Source organism: Schistocerca serialis, chromosome 4, assembly GCF_023864345.2.
Source record: "Schistocerca serialis cubense isolate TAMUIC-IGC-003099 chromosome 4, iqSchSeri2.2, whole genome shotgun sequence".
Lineage (NCBI taxonomy): Eukaryota > Metazoa > Arthropoda > Insecta > Orthoptera > Acrididae > Schistocerca > Schistocerca serialis.
This window is the reverse complement of record NC_064641.1, coordinates 467,867,505-467,885,056: the sequence shown is the minus strand read 5'-3', so window position 1 is coordinate 467,885,056 and position 17,552 is coordinate 467,867,505. Positions and strand designations below refer to the sequence as shown.

At 42.6% G+C, this 17,552-nt stretch overlaps 1 protein-coding gene across 2 annotated transcripts in view; it reads left to right on the top strand.

The window, feature by feature from the left end:
- The window catches only part of LOC126475111 (1-phosphatidylinositol 3-phosphate 5-kinase), a 372,610-nt gene that overhangs the window by 42,670 nt on the left and 312,388 nt on the right, over positions 1-17,552 (top strand). For both annotated transcript variants that reach the window (XM_050102696.1, XM_050102695.1), the window contains exon 4: positions 7,847-8,036. In XM_050102696.1, the coding sequence (XP_049958653.1) occupies positions 7,847-8,036 (190 nt within the window). The remainder of the gene's footprint in view (positions 1-7,846; positions 8,037-17,552) is intronic.

Sequence of the window (17,552 nt, the reverse complement as noted above, 5' to 3'; positions counted from 1 at the left end):
CACAGTTTTCTTCAATCTTTGTAAGGCCTATGACCCAGTTTGGCACCATCACATCCTCGTTATGCTCCATGAGCAGGGTCTTAGGAAGCCCCTCCCAATTTTTATTTGTCAGTTCCAGTCCCGATCCTTCACAATCTAGGTTGGCACTGTTCTTGGCTCTCTGTGGACCCAGGAGAATGGCATTCCACAGGACTCCGTATTAGGTGTCCTTCGTTTTCTCATTGCTATTAATGGACTTGTGGCCTCTGCCAGACTGTTGGTCACCCCTGCTCTGTATGTGGGTGATTTCTGTATTTGGACTAGCTCCCACATGGTGCCTATGTGGAATGACAGCTCCAGGATGCCATCCGGCACGCTTCCACGTGGACATAATCACTCATTTTTCAATTCTCTCCCCTTAAGTCGAGGGTTGTGTATTTCTGTTGCCGTACTACAGTCCATCCTGATCTGGAGCTCTTACTCAATGCTGAACGTCTGACTGTGGTCCCCCAGTTATATTTTTTAGGTCTTCTTTTTGACAACAAACTTACTTGGTCACCCCATATCTGATATCTGAAGGTTGGCTGTTTTCATAAAGTCAATGTTCTTCACTTCCTTGCCCACACACCTTGGGGCACAGATTGTTCGACCCTTCTGTGCCTTTACTGGGCATTAGTTCTGTTTCAGCTGGACTATGGTTGTCAGGTTTATGGATCAGCTGCCACTTCTGCACTGCTCCTTTTGGACCTGCTTCACCATCGTGTTGTCCGTTTAACCACTGGTGTCTTTAGCACCAGCCCTTTCAATAGTCTCCTGGTTGACGCTGGCATCCCACCCCTTTTGATTTGTCTGTTCCAGCTCCTGGTTTGCTTTGCATTCATTATCCCTTCTTTCCCTGCTCACCCCTCCTATACTATTCTTTTCACAGCTTCAGGCTGTTTTCCAACCACTACCCACTCTCGGATGAGTTCATCTCACCATTGAGACTTCCATCTCTTTTCTTTGTCCTCTTCTCCACATTCCCTTCTAACCCCCCCCCTCCCCCCCCCCCCCCCCTCTGTTGGTTAGTTCCTTGGCCATGGATTTGGATGGATCTCTTCTGGGTTCAGAAAGCCTCCATCGCTTCAGTGGTTGCTCTGTTGTTTGTTCTGTATGCACTTAATGTGAGTTTTAGGATGCCATTTTTTATATACCCATGCTTCTACATCTGCCGATCCTATGGGATATGCTTTCACGTCTTCTGTTGGTATGGAACACAGTCTCTTGCCTGCCATGTGTGAGTACTGTGGAATTGATGCCCACTTATCAGACAGGTTATCACTCTGAGTTCATCCCACCACTCTATGGTTTCTGCCATCCATGACCTTCTTGTTGATCTAGATGATGCTGCTTATTCCGGTGGTATACTGGCCATGAATGGTAGTGAACTTGCTAATCATTTGGCTGGGGGAGGGGCGGCCATTTGTCTCCCATTCTCCATGACCACTGTGGCGGCAGATTTGTTACTTTACATCAAATCCATTTTTGCTGAATTGTGGACTGACTCTTGGGAGGCTACCCCCCATCTAATAAAATTCGCATCATCAAGGAGACTCCCCCCTCCCTTGTGGCCTCCTTCCCACTGCCTCTCTAAGTGGAAATCAACCATCCTCTTCCATCTTTGTGTTATCCACACTAGACTGACCCACGGTTTTTACTCGGCAGTGAGCTACCCCTTGCCCCCCCCCCCCCCTCCCCCTCCCCACTCCTTTTTTAGTTATGTGGATCCCCTCACAGTGATCCATGTATTGCTGAATGGACCTTTGCACAAAATATGCCCTCCCACCTTCTTTGTCTCAGCACTGTTCGGTCCCCTTCCCCAAGTCAACCAACCAATGCTGTCTCAGGTGTTAGTGGATGACCCTCGCATGGCTGCATCTGTCCTCAGTTTTCTTCATGAAAGTCATTTGTATTTTCAGGTATAAGTCCTTGAATTTTCCTCTGGAGTTTGAATCCCTCAGTTAGCACAAGTGTTGGTATGGAGGCCTTGACCTTGCCTCCACACCAGCCAGGTTCTCCCATCCTTTTCCCTATATTTTATCTGGTCTGTTGTGCTGTTTTGTTTCCCCTTTTCTCGTGTCTTCTTCCCCTTGTGTTGTCCCCGTTGTACCGTGATAATGGTATGTTGTGGGTGTCAGAATGGGTTGGTGGCAGTGCTGATGTCACACAGCATGTAGCGTTTCTGGGGCACCCCTGCTCTCCCTGTTTCCACCCAACCTCCTCCTGTGGCTTCCTCCTCCTGCGCCACTGACGTCCCTTTTCCCTCTTTGTTTGCATGTTATCCCTTCCTCTCGACTGGACTGGACTGTGCTGTTTGTGTCGTTTTTCCCTTGATTTCTGCAATACTAGATCTTTGGGCTGATGACCTTGCTGATTGGTCACCTCCTCCGCATTGAGCAATCTGCCATGTATTTGATCAAAATCACTTCAATTTGGCCCCTGTTGATAATAGGGGACGCCAATGGTATTGTTTGTGCATGCCATGGGTTCTATCTGCAAATAAAATATACAGCACAAGAAACAAAGTCATGATTCCTCCTAGTTATTCAGGTTATGTACTATTGATTATTGTGTCTACAAAATGTTTTCAGTGATCATATGCTTTGTTTTACATTGCTTTGTGACATAACCAAAAGAATACTTCAACACTTTTATTTGTTTCAACATGGAAGTTCAAATGATTAATATCAATAACAACAAAAGTGATTGCATTACTGACTTGAGAGAGAGACCATAGGTCATTGAGTCACTGTGGACTGATATTCTGAAACTACTTGTTATTTGTCCTGTTCATATATTACTTTTGTTTGTTTATAATCTTTAAGAAGCAAATCAATCCATTCATTTGATAATCCTTTATTTCTCAACCTTCGTTAGTCACTGTCCTCAGCCCCCTCCCTGTTCCCATTCCAGCACTACACAGCCGTCATTTCACCACCACACCCAGTCTTCTAATTTCTTTTATTTATCTCTTTTCCGCTACTTACCCTTTCCTCCCTCCGCACCTTCTCTCCTGCCCTCCGTCAAAACTGCAACACGACTGTCCACCACTCCCATCATACTATCCCTCCCCCCCCCCCCCCCAAACCTTCTCCTTACCCCCACCCAGTCGCCACTCCCATCATGCACTGGTGCTGCTGTTCGCAGTGTGGTCTCAGCTCTCCTAGACTGCAGATGTGTGTGCAAGTTGCATTTGTGTGTGTGTGTGTGTGTGTGTGTGTATGTGTGTGTGTGTGTGTGTGTGCGCGTGCGTGCGTGTGCGTGCCTACCTGCCTGTGCGCGCGAGCTGTGTATGTGTGTCTACTGCTGACAAAGGCCTTAATGGCCGAAAGCTTTAATTGTGTGAATCTGTTTATTGTGCCTATCGCGACTCAGCGTCTCCGCTATATGGTGAGTAGCAACTTTCCTTCTCTGGTATTGTTACAGTCCTTTACTTCTGTAACTTTCAAGCTTAGTAAGAAGAGGAGTATTGTTGACAATCTCAAATGTTTTGTTTTAGGTCAGAAAATATTCCTACTGCCTTTCTTCTTCTTCTTCTTCTTCTTCTTCTTCTTCTTCTCCTTGAGAATAGTTGACATTCAGTTCTTTTTTATTGAGTTACCTAGCCTTTTACCCACTAATTTTTCCAGTACTCTATATATACATAAGGTTATTCTCATGGTACATCTCTCTCAACAATTTTTAAAATTGCTAACACCTTTGAGGTTGGTAACACTTACATAAAGATGCTTCACTGTAAAGAGTTCCTACAGAGCTGAGTACTGTGAAATCCTGCTCATTATCACATTAACTGCTGTTCAGTGTGTATCCTTTAGTTATTAACAGCCTTTAGTGTTCCTTAATGTTATCCTGACCGTTACTGCTTTTGCTGTTCACATTGGTTATAGTGAAAAGTCTGCACCATCATCTGAGCTCACTGTAAGTCTTAATATTCAGTCCATATGCATGGCAAAATTGGTGGTGGATTTCTGCTGGAGTTTGCTTATGGCAGTGCAGAAACCTTATAACTGCACGAAGCTTGCTGTTTATGGGAGATAGTAGTAATCTTCTTCTGGCTCTCTGAAATAATGACTGCCATAGCAACACTGAAATGGCTCCACATTATTGCCTCATACCCCCCTCTACTACCCCTCATACGCATCTGTTCTCACAACTCATCCCATCTTGGGAAGCAACTGGAACTTACGTTCCACAAGACCCTTGTGTTAAATTTTTAGCTGTCCCACTAAAGTAACATTGAATATGTATAATTTTTTTTTAATTTGAATTTTTTACAGTTTTTTCATTGGTTTTCCTGATTTTCCCATTTTCCATTGTTATGATGCACACTATTTGTTTTACTTTATTTGTGGAATTTTTTGGTATCTATCAATACTATGCATTAGTTTTGTCAGTCAAATGAGCTATTGTAAGATTGTATTCATAGATATCTTTTAGTGAGTTTGAACAGTATTATGAAATGGGTTGATTACTCGTCACAGTAGAGATGATTGTTGAGTTGCAGACAAGAAAAGGAAAAAAACACACATGCATGCACATCTGTCAGACACATAACAGCTATTTCTGGCCACTCCAGTCATTTCATCGAGCCAGTATCCAGTTGAGGGTGTCATCTTTATAGTGAGTAGCAATCTATTCTTTTCATAAAACTGTTGCTATTCCAACCTTAACTTTCCCTTGTTTTAGTGGGTATGCACATTTGTCAATTTCTTCCAGATCTGTTGTGATACTTTCTCTTTATAGCAGGAAGTTCTGGAGTAGTTTGCTTCATATCCTGACAAAAATCTCTCTCTGACTGCTGGCATATTGATATTTTAGATTTCTTCTTTAACAGTAATGGCTAGTATTTGAATCTTACTGTTTCTGAACACTTTATTATTTTTCAAACCATTTAAATTCTTCTTTATAATCTAACATTTAGTTGAACTTATGTTGTTTATGTAATGTTCTCTTTTTTTCTAAAGTATTTCAGACATTTTTATGGAATGTGATACACTGAGTCTGTTATTAAATTTAATTTCAGCATTCTTTATGTTGCAATCTCAAAATCATCTACACTTCTGCATGGTGATGTTTCCTGTCTTTGTGAATTCTAACCCTCCTTAGTGACTACAGCTACACCCTCATAGTGCCTATCAGTTCTACTGTAATAGTGTGCCAAATGAGAATAAGAAGAGAAATTTATTTCGTGAATTGTCAGTGGTATTTAAAATGTAAATTTTAACCTTTGGAATTAAATCTATAGATAATGTGGAAATTAATAACTGTAGATATTCCCTTACAGGATATTCTGATGTCTAACTCTTAATCATTATGTATACATTGATGAGCCAAAACATTATGACCAACTGCTTAGTGGCATGGTAGTCCACCTTTGAAATGCAATACAGCAGCAATTCCATGTGTGATAGATTTGGAAAGTCCTTGGTAGATTTGGCATGAATTGTCTGTGCCCATGTTGTGCAATTCCTGCAAATTACAGGCTGGTGGTTTGTGGCCATGGAGCTGTTGCCTGATAGCATCCCATGTGTGTTGCATTGGATTCGGATCAGGCAAATTTGACAGCTAAGACATCAACATGAGTTCCCTATCATGTTCTTCAAACCACTGTAGTGTGATTGTGGCCTTGGGACATGGGCGATTACCCAACTGAAACATGCTATAACCGTCATGGAAGACATAGGCATGAAGGGATGTGTTAGGTTCTCGGTAATGTCCAATGCCATCTTTGTGCCTTTGATTACTATTACAGGTTCCATGGAAGCACAGCTACATGTCCCTGATAGCATAATATTGCCCCCAATGGCCCGTGTCCATGATATGATGTGCTTTTTGAGCAGCCGTTTACCTGGATGATGGTGTACCCAAACATGATGACCAACCTTTTGCAACAAGAAATGTGTTTCATCGGACTAGACAACACTTTTTCATTCATCCATGGTTCAGTTTCAATGATCCTGTAGACACTGCAGTAATTGATGAAGTCATTGGGTTGTCTACTGCGAAGCTTCATATTCAACAATGCTGAATGGTGTGCTAAGAAACACTTATGACTACTCCAGCACTGTACTTTGTCCTCAAAGCTGCTACAGAGCAGGCAAGATTTTGACGTCCACATTCTGTGCTGAGCCATGGACGTCCAACACCTAGTTGCCTAATTGTGGTTTTACCGTTCTTAAACCACTTCCATTAGTTCTCATGACAGTGGCATGTGAACAGGTTACCAGCTTTGCTCTTTCCAAATGTTTGTTCTCGGGCACTGCTGACTATGACGGTCTGCCATTTGTCAAAGTAGTTTACATCAGTGGATTTCCCCATCTACTGCTCGAATTGCCGCTAAAATGATTCCCACCACTGCACCACTTTTCACTTACCATACCACGTCACATGCCTGCTCTGCTATCAGATGGCATTCAGTCCTATGGTAGGCAGTGCTCATAATCTCTCTCTCTCTCTCTCTCTCTCTCTCTCTCTCTCTCTCTGACACAAAACACACACACACACACACACACACACACACACACACACACACAACACATAGCAAATTTGGTAGTTCATGTATCTGTTCAAGTATCTGCTTGCCTTTTATTATAGAGGTGTTTGTGAATGTCTATTTTTTCAACTAATCACAACTGTGGAATTGTATAATTAAAACACACTGCTACAATTCTAGTTACTTCATCAGTTTTTCTCATATTTATAATACTCCAGACAAACCATACATGTAATAATATTACTGTCTATTCTGTGGCCTTGGCCAAATATGTATTTTTTATTATGAGCTTATCACATTATGCTGTAGATCTAATTTTGTGAGAAGCAACAGAAAATTGAATTCAGGTCAACACTCTCCCAACTCACATGCAGTGCCCCTCTGGGTATGTGAATTCATTGCTGGGCCAGCTAATCTTGTGATCATTAGCAGTCATGTGATTGTTGTCCAGTTTGTATATGTTGGTGTATGCCTACAAAGAATGTTTTATTTGAGTTTTAAATGCCAACGTGCTATTTCCCCTTCCACAGCGATACCATATGTTGGATCATCTCATCTACTTCACACTGCACAACTGGAAAACATGTCAGGTCAGAAGGCAAACTGATGCTGAACTGTTCTCTGCACCCATCTAAACTACCCACTAGCAGTCCATAAGATTTAGGTTTTTTTTCTGGGTGCTTCACCTGAGTATTGCTGGGTGAAATTCATTGCTCTTCTCCTGACTGCACCTGGGCTGTATCTGAATTGTGATAGAATGTCTCATCCTTATTTGCCACCATACACAAGGAGACCCCTTTTCATCATGCTTCTCCCCCTCCCCCCCCCCCCCCCCCCCCACTCTCCACCATACACACACACACACACACACACACACACACACACACACATTCTGATGTGATGCACATTGTAGCTGTTGGTTGGAGAATAAAATATTTAGTTCTTCTGTGGTAGCTTCAGTAAACTAATTTGTCACTAGAAAAGTGTATTGACTTATCATGAGAAAATGTTGAAAAATTAAGAAACATTGTTAGAGAGGGCATTCCAGAGAAATATTCTTCCATTATGATATTTTTTTGTCCAATTACATGTAAACATCTACTAACTTAGTCTTCAGAAGGATTGAAATTTACTTGCTAGTAAGGGTAACTGTAACATCAGAATACTGACCTAAAACTTTTGGAAACATTTGTAAAAGTGATAATGTGTAAGAGATATCACAGTTGTTATTATTTATAACTGTTCCTACCCTTATAATCACCATTGTTTACTTATGATTAATTGGGTCACACAAGAGTTCTGTATTTTAACTTATGAAAGCATATCTTTTTCCAGGGATTGCAGTCATATAAGGATACTGACCTCAAACAATACTGGATGCCTGATTCAGTCAGTAAGGAATGTTATGACTGTGGTGAAAAATTCACCACTTTTCGTAGAAAACATCATTGCCGTGTTTGTGGACAGATATTTTGTTCTCGGTGTTGCAATCAAGAAATTCCTGGAAAGATAATGGGATGTACCGGTATGCTGATAAGTTCATTATATTTCTAAGAGTGTATAGCTTTATGTCCAATGTAGTGGAACATTTTATGCATTGTTGAGCAACAGTCATACAATATTTTTTGAAGGAACACACTGCCATTTGACTGTTTGTTGTTTATTTAAGTACAACCCAGGTTTCAGCCTTTTATGCCATTTTCAAGTATTTGATTTTATTCTTTAACATATATAGCTGGACAACATGTTAAGTGTCCTGCAATATATGTTAAAGAAATAAAATCAAATACTTGAAAAGGGCATAAAAGACCAAAACCTGGGTTGTACTTAAATAAACAATAAAATAGTCAAATGGCAGTGTGTTCCTTAATGGGAAAAAAAATCCCTTGTGTATGTGTCATTTGTATGAGACTTTGTGATCCATAATAAGGAAAGACAAAAATTTTAACTTTAGTATTGTGTGTTTACTGGTCATTTTCTTATTTGCTTAGCTTGACTTCATGGAACTTTTTCTTTCATTGTTATTTACAAAATGATTTTTGGTTTGTTTCACATTTACCAAGTGTCCTGCAGTAGTGCTAGCATATAAAATGGCATCTGTTGCATTACGTTTGAAGTACCTAGAAGCAAAGTGGGCAATCTCCATTTTTAAATTATTTTTTAGGTTATTTTGTCAGATATGGATTCTCCTTGATGGTTTTTAGTAGCATCCATCGGTTTAAAGAAGCAAAAGCAGCTGTAAATGGTTTTATTTACCTGCTGAAAACTGGTGTTAGAAGCAAAGTCTATAATCTCCGTGATCATCTGTTACAGTCTGAGAAGCAAAGCCTGCAATATACACATTGAGCAGTCAGAGACTGCATTTTCTCCATGTGATTGCCAGCCATTGTTTTTCATTTGTTAAACTGTAGCAAGACATTACGTTGTCATGCATTGTGTTAATAGTGCTTCTGTTGAGACATTTACAGCAGTAGCTATTATTAGGTTGTAAGATATACTGTAAAATGAATAGCACAGATAAAAGTCTGAAGCAGAAAGGATCCTGAAGCCTCTGAATGCCTCACATTTTCAGTTTTCTCCCTGTTTGAGATACATACTCAAGACATCTACCAACAGCCAGGACAATATACACTACGTGATCAACAGTAACTGGACACCCCCAAAAAACATATGTTTCTCATATTAGGTGTATTGTGCTGCCACCTACTGCCAGGTACTCCATGTTAGTGACCTCAGTAGTCATTAGACATCCTGAGAGAGCAGAATGGAGCATTCTGCAGAACTCACGGACTTTGAACATGATCAGGTGATTGGGTGTCACTTGTGTCACACGTCTGTACTCTAGATTTCCCCACTCCTAAACACCCCTAGGTCTACTATTTCCGATGTGATAGTGAAGTGGAAACATGAAGGGACACATACAGCACAATAGCGTACAGCCAACCTCATCTGTTGACTGACAGGGACCACCAACAGTTGAAGAAGATCATAATTTGTAATAGGCAGACATCTATCCAGACCTTCACACAGGAATTCCAAACTGCATCAGGATCCACTGCAAGTACTATGACAGTTAGGTGAGAGGTGAGAAAACTTGGATTTCATGGTTGAGCAGCTGTTCATAAGCCACACATCACGCCGGTAAATGTGAAGCGACGCCTTGCTTGTTCCCTTGATGTTGTTGATGTTGTGGTCTTCAGTCCCGAGACTGGTTTGATGCAGCTCCCCATACTACTCTATCCTGTGCAAGCTTCTTCATCTCCCAGTACCTACTGCAACCTACATCCTTCTGAATTTGCTTCGTGTATTCATCTCTTGGTCTCCCTCTACGATTTTTACCCTCCACGCTGCCCTCCAATACTAAATTGGTGATCCCTTGATGCCTCAGAACATGTCCTACCAACCGATCCCTTCTTCTGGTCAAGTTGTGCCACAAACTTCTCTTCTCCCCAATCCTATTCAATACTTCCTCATTAGTTATGTGATCTACCCATCTAATCTTCAGCATTCTTCTGTAGCACCACATTTCGAAAGCTTCTATTCTCTTCTTGTCCAAACTATTTACCGTCCATGTTTGACTTCCATACATGGCTACACTCCATACAAATACTTTCAGAAACGACTTCCTGACACTTAAATCTATACTCGATGTTAACAAATTTCTCTTCTTCAGAAACGCTTTCCTTGCCATTGCCAGTTTACATTTTATATCCTCTCTACTTCGACCATCATCAGTTATTTTGCTCCCCAAATAGCAAAACTCCTTTACTACTTTAAGTGTCTCATTTCCTAATCTAATACCCTCAGCATCACCCCACTTAATTCGACTACATTCCATTATCCTCGTTTTGCTTTTGTTGATGTTCATCTTATATCCTCCCTTCAAGACACCATCCATTCCGTTCAACTGCTCTTCCAAGTCCTTTGCTGTCTCTGACAGAATTACAATGTCATAGGCGAACCTCAAAGTTTTTATTTCTTCTCCATGGATTTTAATACCTACTCCGAATTTGTCTTTTGTTTCCTTTACTGCTTGCTCAATATACAGATTGAATAACATCGGGGAGAGGCTACAACCCTGTCTTACTCCCTTCCCAACCACTGCTTCCCTTTCATGTCCCTCGACTCTTATAACTGCCATCTGGTTTCTGTACAAATTGTAAATAGCCTTTCGCTCCCTGTATTTTTACCCCTGCCACCTTTAGAATTTGAAAGAGAATATTTCAGTCAACATTGTCAAAAGCTTTCTCTAAGTCTACAAATGCTAGAAACGTAGGTTTGCCTTTCCTTAATCTTTCTTCTAAGATAAGTCGTAAGGTCAGTATTGCCTCACATGTTCCAGTATTTCTACGGAATCCAAACTGATCTTCCCCGAGGTCGGCTTCTACTAGTTTTTCCATTCGTCTGTAAAGTATTCGTGTTAGTATTTTGCAGCTGTGACTTATTAAACTGATTGTTCGGTAATTTTCACATCTGTCAACACCTGCTTTCTTTGGGATTGGAATTATTATATTCTTCTTGAAGTCTGAGGGTATTTCGCCTGTTTCATACATCTTGCTCACCAGATGGTAGAGTTTTGTCAGGACTGGCTCTCCCAAGGCCGTCAGTAGTTCCCAAGGAATGTTGTCTACTCTGGGGGCCTTGTTTCGACTCAGGTCTTTCAGTGCTCTGTCAAACTCTTCACACAGTATCATATTGTATCTCCCATTTCATCTTCATCGACATCCTCTTCCATTTCCATAATATTGTCCTCAAGTACATCGCCCTTGTATAGACCCTCTATATACTCCTTCCACCTTTCTGCTTTCCCTTCTTTGCTTAGAACTGGGTTTCCATTTGAGCTCTTGATGTTCATACAAGTGTTTCTCTTATCTCCAAAGGTCTCTCTAATTTTCCTGTAGGCAGTATCTATCTTACCCCTAGTGAGATAAGCCTCTACATCCTTACATTTGTCCTCTAGCCATCCCTGCTTAGCCATTTTGCAATTCCTGTCGATCTCATTTTTGAGACGTTTGTATTCCTTTTTGCCTGCTTCATTTACTGCATTTTTATACTTTCTCCTTTCATCAATTAAATTCAATATTTCTTCTGTTACCCAAGGATTTCTACTAGCCCTCGTCTTTTTACCTACTTGATCCTCTGCTGCCTTCACTACTTCATCCCTCAAAGCTACCCATTCTTTTTCTACTGTATTTCTTTCCCCCATTCCTGTCAATTGTTCCCTTATGCTCTCCCTGAAACTCTCAACAACCTCTGGTTCTTTCAGTTTATCCAGGTCCCATCTCCTTAAATTCCCACCTTTTTGCAGTTTCTTCAGTTTTAATCTACAGGTCATAACCAATAGATTGTGGTCAGAGTCCACATCTGCCCTTGACGTAAGGAACGTAAACATTGGATGATTGAACAGCAGAAAAACATTGTGTAGAGTGACAAATCATGGTACACAATGTGGCGATCCGATGGCAGGGTGTGGGTATGGCAAATGCCTAGTGAACATCATCTGCCAGTGTGTGTAGTGCCAGCAGTAAAATTCGGAGGCAATGGTTATGATGTGGTCATGCTTTTCAAGGAAGGGGCTTGCAACCATTGTTGTTTTATGTGGCACTATCAGTGCATAGGCCTACATTGATATTTTAAGCGTCTTCTTGCTTCACACTGTTGAAGAGAAATTCGGGGATGGCGATTGCCTCTCTCAACACGATCGAGCACCTTTTCATAATTCACGACATGTGGCGGAGTGGTTACATGAGAACAACATCCCTTTAATGGACTGGCCTGTTAGGAGTCCTGACCTGAATCCTATAGAACACCTTTGAGATGTTGGATTGCCGACTTCATACCAGGAGTCACCAACCGACATTGAAACCTCTTCTCAGTGCAGCACTCCATGAAGAATGGGCTGCCATTCCCCAAGAAACCTTCCAGCACCTGATTGAGTGTATGCCTGCAAGACTGGAAGCTGCCATCAAGGCTAAGGGTGGGCCAACACCATATTGAATTCCAGCATTACTGATGGAAGGTGCCACGAATTTGTAAGTCATTTTCAGCCAGGTGTCTGGTATACTTTTGATCACATAGTGTACTTGTAAGAGGTGAGAACTACTACATGTTTGACTTAGGCCACTTTAAATATATAACAAAAAAGGATACCCATATTGCTCAATGCACTCAACCACTGTGCAACAACCTTGTCAATCCTAAGAAATTGGCTGATGTCAAACACTTGCTTGAAATTCCTTTTAGTGAGAACTGACATCAGAGTATGAAATTGGATTTTTACAAGCCTCCATCTGATATCCCTAATGAGACAGACAATAATGACTGTGAGTGTGAAATAATGAGGGTGTCTCCAGAACTGTGTGTGTAGAAAAATTATATTGTGATCTCTAGTAACTTCAACTAATGAAAAATAAAATATAAATATGTGGGAGTATGCTTTATTGATAATATAATAATAATCTTTGTTATCCATATTTAATTTCAGATCTTAAGATACACAATCACAACTCTGCTACAGACCTGGCTGAGGTGCAAAATAAATAAAATCCACATGTGAATAGCAAAAACAGAAATCTCCAAATTAAAACCGTTTTTATGTTGCTGCAGCTACTTAAAGGGCAAAATATTATGTATACCTGTTTTTCTAATGTCTGTCCACATAAAACGTTAGTTACTGCTTCAATTTTCGACCCACGAACACCTATACAGTTGTTTGCTTCTACGGTAAAATTTTCTAATATGAAGATTACTGACTTTGCTTCTGCGCATGGTCGTGCGTGTGGGTGCACGTGCGCTTGTGATTTGTGTGTGTGTGTGTGTGTGTGTGTGTGTGTGTGTGTGTGTGGGTGTGGGCGCACGCGCGTAGGGCTGACATGAAACTTGGTTTATCTCCGATTTTGATATAGACGGAGTGGATAACAGGATGAATATCTAAAGCAGAAGACTAATTTGATGGTGCACAGAATACAAATTGCAGGCACTCTTGCATCCCGTGTATGATGTGCTGTACAATACAGAAAATTCACTTAAAATATTTCGTGGTTTGGAATTTTAGTAGGAACACCACATTGAAAGTGTATGCATGTAAGAAATTGCATTTGCCTATTTGTGCTAAATATTTTTGCATAAGAGTGAGATTGTAGATGTAACAGATAAAAGATTAGGGAATATACAAAGACAAAATGTGGTGTGCCACCTCCACATTCTCCCAATCCTCTTTTCTATTGTACCAAGTTTTGTTTGTTTACAAGAGGGTAATTCTCCTTGTAATTGCTGATCTGCTCCTGCTGCTTTGGTAATGAGACAAATCTGATACACACGCCAGAACTCCTGAAGATAGACGTTGACTGTGGATATTGTATCACAGACACAGTCCCTTTGACTGTTTGAAGATCTCATTAAACGTGCCCAAAGATGTAAACAACCATGTGTGAGCACCCATTAGATGGAGGGGGCCCGACAGCTGATCAGTTCCAGTCATTCCACCAGGAAGGAGGTACATGGCTCGTGTCGCCTGTAGTTCAACCAAGCGTAGGAGGTCAGCGCTGTCATTCGATCGTGTCTGCATTGGTACTTTGTGCAAGGAAGGGCTCTCAGCAAGGGAAGTGTCCAGGCACCTCAGAGTGAACCAAAGCGATGTTGATCGGACATGGAGGAGATACAGAGAGACAGGAACTGTCGATGACATGCCTTGCTCAGGCCGCCCTTCAGGTTGCAGTGGATGACCACTACCGACGGATTATGGCTCAGAGGAACCGTGACAGCAATGCAGCTACAGGACATCGTGTTACGACTCAAACTGTGCACAATAGGCTGTTTGGTGCGCAACTTCACTCCCGACATCCATGGCGAAGTCCATTGTTGCAACCATGACATCATGCAGCGTGGTACAGGTGGATCCAACAACATGTCAAATGGACTGCTCAGGATTGGCATCACGTTCTCTTTACCAATGAGTCTCACATATGCCTTCAACCAGACAATTATCGGAGACATGTTTGGAGGCTGAACCCCTTAGACACACTGTCCAGCAAGTGCATCAAGGTAGAGATTCCCTCTTGTTTTGGAGAGGTATTATGTGATGCCGACGTATGTCACTGGTTGTCACGAAAGGCACCGTAATCGCTGTGCGATATTTGAATGAATGCCATCCTCCGACCGATAGTGCAACCATATCGGCAGCTTATTGGCGAGGCATTCGTCTTCATGGATGACAATTCCCGCCCCCATTGTGCACACTTTGTGAATGACTTCCTTCAGGATAATGACATCACTCGACTATAGTGGCCAGCATGTTCTACAGACACGAACCCTATTGAACATGCCTGTGTTAGATTCAAAAGTGCTGTTTATGGACGATGTGACCCACCAACCACTCTGAGGGATCTATGCTGAATCGCCGTTGAGGAGTGGGACAGTCTAGACCAGCAGTGCTTTGATGAACTTGTGGATAGTATAAGACAATGAATACAGGCATGAATCAATGCAAGAGGACGTGATACTGGGTATTAGAGTGTACATCAGTCTTTACCACCCCATGTGGAGCTGGGGGTTGGAATAGGTCTGAGGTATTTCTGCCTGTCGTAAGAGGTGACCAAAAGGAGTCTCACACGTTTTGGCCTTTATGTGATGGTCCCCTTTAGGGTTGGAAATCCCATGTTTCAAAATTTTCCCAAAGAGCAAGCCAATTGGGGAAGGATGCCTTACAAGGTACATCATCATGTCTATCATGCACTGAGACCTGTCACATCCTTCGCCGACATAGATCTGAACTTCTGCTCATTCTTCAACTGTTTGGCGAGGTCATCCTCCTGGGTGCATATTTTTCCATCAACTCTGCAGTATCATTTTCTACGCTGACAATGATAATAGACTTGTTTGCTTGGTTGCACCTGATATCCAGCACGGTATCCAGTTAGTTGTGGTGGGGCTGCCATGTGCCCTGTTGGTTGTAGACCCCTGACCACACAGGGATCGCTCTGCTGATGCCTGTGCCTTTAATTCCACACATATACCAAGGAGTAGATGCTCGTCACCCTGGGGCATTGGGACTCCTGGCAATGGCCATCCTGCCAGGTGGCCTTTCCTGCAGCTGGGTGGCACCCAGGGCCCTGGTTTTAGTGGGTGGCATGAGGGCAGATGACATGCGATGAAGCGTGCATCATCTCTTGCTGGTGGTCAAACACCAGCAGTCTCTTAAGCATTCATGGGCTCATTTCATTGCACAGAAGTATGGCCCCAAATAGTTCCCCTCCCTGGCCACACCATGGGAGGAGCCTCAGGTTAAGAATGACAACAACTCTTATTTGCCCCGGTACCTTGTATGTTCGAGAGCTGATGAGGAATCTTTCATGACAATGAAGCCTCAGTTTTTTGTTGATCATTTAGAGGACAAGTTTGGGGAGGTGGAGGGCTTGTCCAAAATGAGATCTAGGTCAGTCTGGATCAAAACAGCATCCTCTGCCCAGTCATGGGCATTACTAGCTTGTGACAAGCTGCGGGATGCTTCTGTAACCATCATGCCCAATAAGAGCTTAAATATAGTCCAGGGTATCATATTTAACAAGGACCTTCTTTTGCAGTCTGATGATGAGCTGCGCGCCAATTTAGTGCTGCGAGGTGTACATTTTGTTTGCCGTGTCCACCAGGGTCTGGGGAATAATCAGATTGCCACTGGTGCCTTCATCTTAGCTACGAGGGTGATACATTACCCGAGAAAGTCAACGTGATGGTCTGCCGCTGTGATGTAAAGCCCTATATCCCTCCCCCAATGTGGTGCTTTAAATGCTGAAAGTTCAGCCATATGTCTTCCCGCTCTACTTCCAGTGTCGCATGTCGAGATTGCAGATGCCCATCACATCCCAATACTCTGTGTGCACCGCTTCCTATCTGTGTCAACTGCGAAGAGCACCATTTGCCATGCATGCCTGACTGCAGTATTCTCCAGAAAAAAAGGAAAGTAATGGAGTACAAGACCCTGGACCAACTGACGTACACTGAGGCTAAGAGGAAATTTGAACGCCTGCATCCTGTACAAATGACATCGTCTTATGCTGCTGCTACAACAGTTCTAGCACCATCAACTCCACCAATCCCAGTCACCTCTCAGAGACATAAGACTACACCTGCCCCTTTGATGGTGGGGGGCACTTCCCTCCCTATCGCTCCCACACCACCTACCTTGGGAGCACAGCCCTTCCAACTCCACTTCTCAGCCGGACAAGTGTAAGTCTTCGTCAGCTCCTCTCACTAGGAAGGGGTCCCTTGGGTCACTCCCTTCCCAGGTTTCTGCTAGTGGGAAAGAAACCCTCCCAGCCAGGGAAACTCAAGGAGCAGTGAGAGAAATCCAAAAAGAACAACCCCAAGACCACGGGAATTGCAGTGGCACCTACATGACCGCTACCTACAAGTTCTGCATCTGCGGATGAGGTGGAGATTCTGGCTTCCACTGAGGACATAGATCTTGCCAGACACACAGACACAGTGGATATAGACTGCTCAGGCAATAAGTCGGTGGCATCAGGTGACCCTGAGGTGTAAACTGCCTCATTGAATGTTCCATGCCTTCCCAGTCTCATGATGACATCATCCTCCAGTGGAATTTTGGTGGTTTTTTCCACTGCCTGGCTGAGCTACAGCAACTGTCAAGTTTTACACCTGCTTTCTGCCTTGCCCTCCAGGAAACCTGGTTCCTGGCAATTCAGACCCCTGCCTTCCAGAAAACCTAGTTCCCGGCAATGCAGACCCTGCCTTCCATGGCTACAAGGGATATTACAGGAACTATAGCAACTATAATCGAGTGTCAGGTGGAGTTTGCGTTTATGTACTAAACTCAGTCTGTAGTGAAACTGTGCCCCTTCAAACCCCTCTTGAAGCTGTGGCTGTCAGAATGAGGAGGACACAGGAAATAACTGTCTGCAATGTGTATCTTCCTCCAGATGGTGCAGTACCTCTGAATGTATTAGCTGCACTGAGTGATCAACTCCCTAAACCTTTCCTACTTTGGGAGACTTTAATGCCTCTAACCCATTGTAGGGTGGCA